The sequence below is a fragment of the Dipodomys merriami genome, unplaced genomic scaffold (assembly GCF_024711535.1).
Source record: "Dipodomys merriami isolate MVZ:Mamm:240054 unplaced genomic scaffold, mDipMer1.0.p SCAF_57, whole genome shotgun sequence".
In the NCBI taxonomy this organism is placed as follows: Eukaryota; Metazoa; Chordata; class Mammalia; order Rodentia; family Heteromyidae; genus Dipodomys; species Dipodomys merriami.
Genome location: NW_027206146.1, coordinates 7620505 through 7628689, shown reverse-complemented (window position 1 = coordinate 7628689; position 8185 = coordinate 7620505). Strand labels below are relative to the sequence as shown.

Sequence of the window (8185 nt, the reverse complement as noted above, 5' to 3'; positions counted from 1 at the left end):
GTTTGTCCTGGGAGCTTGTAATCAATCCTCTTGCCTGCCTTCTGGGATCGCAGGCATGCATACCTGCACCGGCTAACCATTACAAACCTCAGCAGTATCAGTGGGATCTAGCCTTGGACCCTCAGGTATATTGACCAGAGCCTTCCCACAGAAGTCTTCCCCACACTGGCCTTTCTTCTGAGGCTCCTTTTTTTTTTTTTTTTTTTTTTTTTTTGCTTTTCCATTGGGGTATTAACCCAAGATCTAGGTCCACTAGGGCTACCCTCAGCTCTCTCTACAGAGGGCTCAACTTCAAGGTCTAAGCTGAGTTCTCCACTAGGACCTAATCTCAGTTGTGCCTGCACCAGTCCATCCATCCTCCAGCCTCTCCACTGGCATCCACCCCAGCCTATGTCCACTGGGGTCTAACCTGAGACCCTTCCCTTCCCTCACACTGGAAGAGTTTAGATCTTCATGTTTCTGGTAAGGATTGAGCTCATTTCTTTCCTCTGCTGGTTACCCTGGGATCTGACCTCTGTCCTGTTCCTGGGTCTAACCTTGGAACTGCCCTGCTCCCTCAGTTCTTCTGCATGAATCCAGCAACCAATATGAAGCCTGTTATACAGCAGGTGCTCAACAAGTGCTTGCCAAGCAAAAGACTGAAGACAGCTGCAAAAGCTTTGTTACTCCAAACTTTGTATTGGTCAGCTGAATGGTGGGGGAAGGGAGGGAGCAGGTCGGGAGGCTGTGGTCTCAGCAGGCCTTGGGCCCACCCTGTCCCCCAACTCCTGCAGCTGCTGTCTCCTCTGCTCCACCTGCCGCCCAAGCCGGGTCAGGACCAGTTCGGAGGCCTGAGTCAGACTGTGCTGTGGGCACAGGAGAAGGGTGGAAGGCTGAGGCCCAGCCGAGGGGTTCAGGTTAGCCCACAGTGGGAGGGCCAAAGAAGACCAGGAGGTACGCCAAGGTGGGAGGTCAGCATGTGGGAGGGGACCGGGCACCTGGGATGGCAGAGGCTAGCCCCCAGATGGGAGGAGGTGAGGTGAGCAGGGGGTGGGAAGGAGAGCGGGGCGTGAGGCGTGATTATGTCAGGAGGAGAGGGCAGCTTGGGCCCTGGCCAGGGGCACAGCCTGACAGATGCTGGCTCAAGGTGAGGGCTTACCTGTAGGATGTGCACCCCCTTCAGGGAGACCACGGCCAGCTCCCGTAGCCCGTCCCCGGTCAGGTCCACGTGGGCCATGGCCAGCAGGGGGCTGGAGAAACTTCGCTGCCACAGCAGGTGGAACCCACCCTGGGCCCCCGGGAGCCCGGGCTCTGGGCCGCGGTACTTATAGCACAGTAGTTCCTGCAGGACGCAGGGGCCACGGTCACGTGGCTGGCTGGGGCGTGGGCGCGGGGAGTGGTGGCACCGCCGTCCAGCCCTCATGGCCCACCTGCCCGTAGGTGGCCACCAGGACTTCCGGCTGTCCATCCAAGTCCATGTCTGTGACCAGGCCACAGAGGACGCTGTCAAACCGGTCACTCCCTGGCAGGAGAAGCTGGTCCTCGAGGCCCCGGCTCAGCAGGTCCCTGAGGGTCCCCGACGCAAGCAGAGAGGCAAAGGTCTGATGGGGGGAGCGCTACCCTTTGGGGCCATCCTGCGGCCCTGCTCAGGTGCTTGAATCCCCCACAACACCTGCGCTGCACCCTGTCTCCAAGGGGGAATTGGGAGGCCACCCTGGGCACTGGGACTAGACACACAGGTGTCCAGCACTCTTCTCCAGTCGAAGCAGGGCTGCCTTACTCCCAAGTGGATGCCACAGCATTCAGTCTGGGGGTTCTGAAACCCCATCCCCCATCTCAGCAACTATGCTGCCCCCATGGGGAGTTTGTCCCTGGCTCAGACACCACTGCTGACCACCACAGTGGGCAAGGTGCTGGCCCTGACCCATGGAGCCAACTGAGAAGTTTTCAGATACCATGGCTTCATGCTGTTGGCCTGCCAGGCACTGTGTGTGTTTATGCCACGGGAATTGGCAGACGCTGCAATACGGGGCGTTAGCTACACTGATGGAGCTCAAAGTTAACCACCTCCTCCAGGGGTATGTGGGGACTCTGTCCCACCCAAGGCTTTAACATGGACCCTCTAAGACCCGGACTTAAATATTCACAGCTCCTTCTCTGGTGACAGACATCTCTACCAGCCCTGGCCCACCTCCCAGGGCAGGACAAGGGTGGAGTGCACTCCTCACCGGTATACCACCGCGGGCTCCAACATGCTGGCCACGAAAAGGTTGTACTCCTCATGCTGTGGCCCGGCCTTGGCCTCTGGGGAAGAGAAACAGCAACAGGGGACCAGGGTCCTCCTTATACCCTCCCCATTCGTGCAAGAAGAAGGCAGATTAGACATCAGGAAAAAGATCTGGGGGTGGTGGTGGTGGTGGTACGCTATACAGGGAGGGTTAGAGGTTGGCCCAGGAGAGACAGATAGCAGGCACCGGCTGTGAGGTCATTTTGAAAGCCTGAGGTTAGACAACAAAGGTTAGGCTATAGTTGAAAAGTCTAAAGGTCAGGGGATAAACCCCCAGCAGGGGAGAGGAAATCCACAGATGGAGCTAAGGGGCAGAAGGAGGAGTGTGGTTAGAGAGCAGATCGAGGGGAGACCAAGCAGAGGAGAGAACAGGAAGAGAACAGCCCAGAGTGGTGGGAAAGTGGCAGGTCAGGCCATGAGAGCACGAAGAAGCCCAAGGGGGAGGGAGGACGGGAGTAAACCACCATGTGAGGTTAGACCACCCAGAAAAAGGGGAAGGTGAGAGAGAAGTCTAAGGTTAGACCAAAGCTGGAGTCTAAAAGATTGGAGTTAGACTGCATGGGCAATGGAGTTCAACCTAACGTGGCTGCCTGGGGGCGTGGCCTTGACCTGTGCTTGTGGGGATGTGGTCTGAGTGGGCGTGGCTGGGGGTCTGGGGGCGTGACCTTGACCTGTGCTTGTGGGGTGTGGTCTGAGTGGGCGTGGCTCAAGCGATAAGAGCTCCAACTTAACAAGTGGAGAGGCTGAGTTCAAACCTCAGTCCCACCTGCCCCTCTCCAAAAATAAAAACAAACTCAAGTAGAGGGGCTGGAAGGGCTGAAGACAGAGGAGGGAGGGACCGGGGTCTGGACAGGGCGAGAGGGGGGCGATCTGGTGGGAAAGCTGAGCTTGCACACTCCTCACCCCAGCCTCTAGGAGGACAGCTCACCTTCGGGGGCTGCCAGGCTGAACACGATCACGCGGGAGATGGGTCCGTCCTGCAGGGTCGTCCATGTCTCCAAGACCTCTGAAATGCCAGGGACACTCAGGGCTCTGCCCCCAGCTCCTGGCCCCACCCCCAGGCCCTGCCCTTACCTCGACTCTCCTGGTCCACGTGAGCCACACGCACATAACCACTCTGACACCCAAGAGCTGAGAGACGCCGGGATGTGCCAGGGAGGTTGTGGACGTCCAGCCAGAGGACACTGGTGGACAGGAGGATGAATGGACAGCTGGACAGAAGGGGGCTAATCCTGGGCCCCACCTCACCTCCACCTCTCCAGAGGAATCCTGTCAATCCCTGAAGTCCTGGGCCTCATGTGTATCAAGCAAGTGCTCTATCACTTGAGCCATTCCCAGCCCCCATTTTTTTTTTATTGTGCTGGTCCTGGGGCTTGAACTCATGGCCTGGACACTGTCCCTAAGCTATTTTTCTCAAGGCTAGTGCTCTACCACTTGAGCCACAGCTCCAATTATGGTATATATATTTTTTTAATTTTTGAATCAGGGTTTTCCAACTTTGTCTGGGCTGGTCTCTTTCTTCTGTCTTCTGAGTGTCTGGGATTACAGGTGTGCTCCACCACACTAGGTTTCCATATCTGATTTCTGAGGCAGTTCCCGCTGACCAGCTTCCCTGGGTGGTGAGTCCCCTCTACCTGTAGAGTCCACCTTCCATTTGTTCTAGGGTTCCCCCCACTGCTGCTCAATACCCCTGAAGCCATGAGGAGGCTGTGGAGTTTCTCCAGGGTTGCCCACAGCCCCTGCTGCCCACAAGACCATGGCATCCCCTGACTTCTCTGAGACCACAGCCCCAGGTCCCCACTGGCCTCTTTCAGGGCCTCTCTTACCTACTGCTCAGGTTTGTGAGCTCTGGAAAGAAGTTTTCCACAGGCTGTTCCTCAAACTGGTGCAGCTCCTCATTCTAGGGAGAGAAGACCCACCCCACCCGCTGGAGTCAGCTACCAGCCTCAGGCACACAGCCCAGCACCCAGTACCCACCCCAGCCCTGTTCTGCCCACCTCAACCCTCTGCCTCACCTCCTTGTAGAGATGAATGGCCGGGTCATTTCCACTCAGGAGAAACACAGTCTCCAGCTGATTTCCCACCTGGACCCTGAAAGCAGAGAGATCTAGAGATCTTGGATGTGGGTGGAATATAAGTGGAATAAGTCTTTGTCTATGGCCAGCTTCCCTTTCCTGTCAGGCTGGGTGTGGTGGCTCACACCTATAATCTCAGCTAGTCAGGATGAGGAGGTAGAATTCATGGTCAGATCTGGGCAAAAGCAGAGGACTATTTGAAAAACAAACTAAGGTAAACAGGGCTGGGACCTGGTTCAAGGGGTTGAGTGTCTTCTTAGGAAGTGCAATACCTTGGATTTAAATATCAACAAGAAAAAGTTCCCGTGAGAACTTGGACTTCTGAGATTCAGACATATGTGCCCAGCTTGGATCTTTAAATACAGGCTTGTGGGAACAAGTCCTCACAGTGTCAGAACTTGTCTACCCTACCATTCCTAGAGTCCTCAGATCTAATAGAATCTTCAGGGTGGACCTGTGTTCAGTAATGGAACTTGGAGCTCCAGCATGGGATTATAGAACACCAAGAACCTCTTTAATCGGGAATCCCACAGCAATCTAGAAGTTATGTTTTCTGTTCCCTTGGAAAAATTGGAAAGAACGGAACAGTGTGGTGGTGCATGCCTGTAATCCCAGCACTCATGAGGCGGGGGGGCTAGAGGATGGGAAGGTCCAGACCAGCCTGTCTCAAAAAACAAACAAACAAAAAAAAACAAAAACAAATTTCATTCGTGGAACATTCATCTGCTAGTCCAGAAGTTGGTGAACTGGGATTGGCAGAGATATTTTAGTTTTCAACCCTCATTTGCATGCCAACTTTCAATTTTCCAGAAGAGAAAGAGACTCTCAGTGGAAGGGAGGGGTGCCAGAGCTCTGGGTGGCCAGGGACACTCACTCTGCATGGCACAGCTGGAAAGGCGTGAACTGCAGCTCCAGGTTCAGGCAGCTCTCTGAGGGAGGACCAGAGAGCCAGTAATCAAAGGCACCTGTCACGCCCACCTATCACGACCCTCCCACCCTCCAGCTCCCAGACCATACTCACGGGCAATGGAGTCAAGATTGTACTCGGAGCCCGGCTCATAGTCGCAGTAAATGTTAAGGAAGGGGCTGCCCTTGTCACCGGAATCCTGGGGGAGAGGAGGAGAATCAGGGGGTGGGGCAAGGACTGGAGGGGGAACTCACCACTCACTGCCTGTGTCAGAAGGAGGGTGTGGGCATAGGTGGCGGGTGCTCTGGGTACCTTGATGAATGTGATCCCCACAACCAGGCCCCGCTTTGGGGGTGACTTGTTGAAGGTGTCAATGGAGACAATCTCAGCGTCCACTGGGAGGGGACAGTTCAAAGTTCACGTTTCAGACAATCTGTGATCCCTGGTACACACTCCCTTCTCCCCCTTCACAATGACTTCGGACCCTGGGATTCCCTGACACCATCACCATGACTTCTGACCACTGGGTACCAGGATCTAATCTATGTTTGAGGAATCTCGAACCAAACGAATAATAAGTTCCTATTAACCCAGCCCCGCCCCCCCCCAGTCAAATCAATCACCTACCTCCCACTGTGACCCCGACAGAACCTCAGAAGCCTTCTTGATCCATGTTCCAGCCCCGCTCCCCCCAGCTCCAGGGCGCCACTCACCGGGGATGTAGTTGAACTGCAGTTCTTTGGCCACAGGCCGGATTTTCTGTCGGAGGTCTTGGTAGCGGAAGCCTAGTACCTTGCCTTTAAGGGTGGCGGCCAGCAGCTCCCCGCGTCCTCCGGCGCCGCCTGCCAGCCCGTATACATTGCTCTGCGACGAGAAGCGTGTGAAGCTATCCTCGCGCAGCGGGCAAGGCTCCGCCGCCACCGCCGCTTCACCCATCACGCCGCCTACCACTCCCTACCTCTGTAGCCCTGGCTGCCGCGCGCCGGGTCCCTACTCGCAGCTTCCCTAAACATCGGCGCGAAGTGATGACGTAAAGAAGCGACCGTCTTTGCCCTCTACCAAGATGGCGCCCAGCTGGCCAGCTTTACCCGCCCGCGCCTGCGCATTAAATTACTGGTTCCACTAGGACCAGAAAGGAGTTAGCACCCTGCCAGCATCCCAAGGCCTCTTCTGGTGGGAAATGTAGAGTAAGAATAATCATAAAATTTACTCAAAAAATCTAACATTGCCCGGAACTTCTCCAAGTGCATTCCATCGAACAATGTATTCCAAACTCATGAGACTGAGATGGTACTATGCTGTTTTATAAATGAACTGAGAAGCAAAGTTAACTTGCCTACAAGCACATGGCTCGTACGAAGCAGTACTAAAATGCAAACAAGGGAACTTTACAACCAGTGCATTACTCTAACAATCTCACTAAAACAGTGAGATTGAGGCTGGGAAGGTGGCTCTGTGGTAGCGTGCTTGCCCCCACATGCAGGCCCTGGGTTCGATTCTTCAACACCACATAAACAGAAAAAGCTGGAAGTGGTGCTGTGGCTCAAGTGGTAGAGTGCTAGATTTGAGGTGAAGAGCTGGGGGACGTGCCCAGGCCTAGAGTTCAGGTCCCACAACCAACAACAACAACAACAAAAGAGATTGTGTTCTTACCCCAAGAGGAAAGATCCAGCCATCTATCTGTCTTGGTGGTAAGCAGCCACCTCCTTGATGAATCCTTCCTGATGCCAGCTCTCTGCAGGAACCTCTCCTCATTCACTTCACAATATTTCCCACAAGCCCCTTCCACAAACTCAATGAAGAGACAAACCAGGCTGGCTTTGAACTCAAGATCCGGGTGGGGGGGAGGGGGGAGGGGGGAGGCTGGGAAGGGAGGTGAAGGGTAAACAAAGGAGGAGGCTGCAATGCTTGGTAAGAAATGTATGCATTATCCTGCCCATGTAATTGTAACCCCTCTGTACAGTATGTTCTCAAAATTAAATTAAATTAAAAAAAAATAAAGTCTGAGACAAGCTCAGAAAAAAAAAAAAAAGATCCTCCTTCCTCAGCCTCCAGGGTGCTTCACTGTGCTGGACTTTACAAAGACTTTTCCCAGTTTATAGAGCATGTAGGCTAAGGCTTCAGGAAGAGCGAGCAAGCAAGCAAGAGGTAGAGACAGGTGAATCAGGTTCCTGCTTATACATGGAGGGCTTAGGGCCCTGTGCATGTCTGTGTGCCATTTTGGAAGACATAGGTTGACAATTGCCACCCTGACTAGTCACAACTTGCAGGAACACACACACACACACACACACACTGCATAAAGGTAGCCATTGGAACCTCCCAGTCATAGTCAATCCTGGACTGACACATAGCACTCAGTAAATATGTATTAAAAATCTTCAACCAGCCGGGTGCCAGTGTTTCACACTTGTAATCCTAGCTACTCAGAAGACTGAGATCTGAGGATCGAGGTTCAAAGCCAGACCGGGCAGGAAAGTCCGTGAGATTCTTATCTCCAATAAACTACTAGAAAACCAGAAATGGTGCTGTGGCTCAAGTGGTAGAGCTCTAGCCTTGAGCTGAAGAGCGCAGGGACAGTGCCCAAGCCCCATAACCGACCCCCCCCCAAATCAACCATTATTTGCATGTATGAAGATGGAATACTGGTATCTGTTGAAATTGTTTTATAGGAAGGGGTGGGGACAACACATTGTCTACATGTGTAAAAATGACACAAAGAAACCCCCACGTGTAATTAATATATCTTCATAGAAATGAACAAAGCTCTCTACTGGCTATGGGAAGCAGAAAAGGGAGAAGGGGGAGGTGGGTCCCAATTCTGGATCTGGGGATGTAGGCTCCTGGCAGGCAGGTCTGGGGCTGTACTCGAGGACCTGGGGTATGGCGTGGGGAACAGCAGGTGCTTTGGGCAGCCTCGCTGAGAATACGCCACAG

At 53.9% G+C, this 8185-nt stretch overlaps 1 protein-coding gene across 1 annotated transcript; it reads right to left on the bottom strand.

The window, feature by feature from the left end:
• Window positions 1–658: 658 nt before the first annotated feature.
• Window positions 659–6253, bottom strand: LOC138812868 (KICSTOR complex protein kaptin). The gene is made up of 12 exons (XM_070001096.1): window positions 5962–6253; window positions 5561–5643; window positions 5363–5447; window positions 5216–5270; window positions 4282–4357; window positions 4093–4166; window positions 3341–3450; window positions 3195–3272; window positions 2208–2283; window positions 1410–1545; window positions 1139–1321; window positions 659–845 (listed from the first exon to the last, which is right to left on the bottom strand). Exons 1-12 carry the CDS (start codon window positions 6182–6184, stop codon window positions 684–686), a joined length of 1341 nt encoding a protein of 446 aa, XP_069857197.1. The 5' UTR covers window positions 6185–6253; the 3' UTR covers window positions 659–683.
• Between the last annotated feature and the right edge of the window lie 1932 nt (window positions 6254–8185).

Coding starts and splice junctions, on each gene's coding strand:
- LOC138812868 (XM_070001096.1), bottom strand. CDS start 6,184: ATGGGTGAAGCGGCGGTGGCGGCGGAGCCTTGCCCGCTGCGCGAGGAT. Junction 2,284..3,194: donor CAGCCTGGCAGCCCCCGAAG/GTGAGCTGTCCT, acceptor TCTCTTCCCCAG/AGGCCAAGGCCGGGCCACAG. Junction 1,322..1,409: donor TGGTGGCCACCTACGGGCAG/GTGGGCCATGAG, acceptor TGCGTCCTGCAG/GAACTACTGTGCTATAAGTA.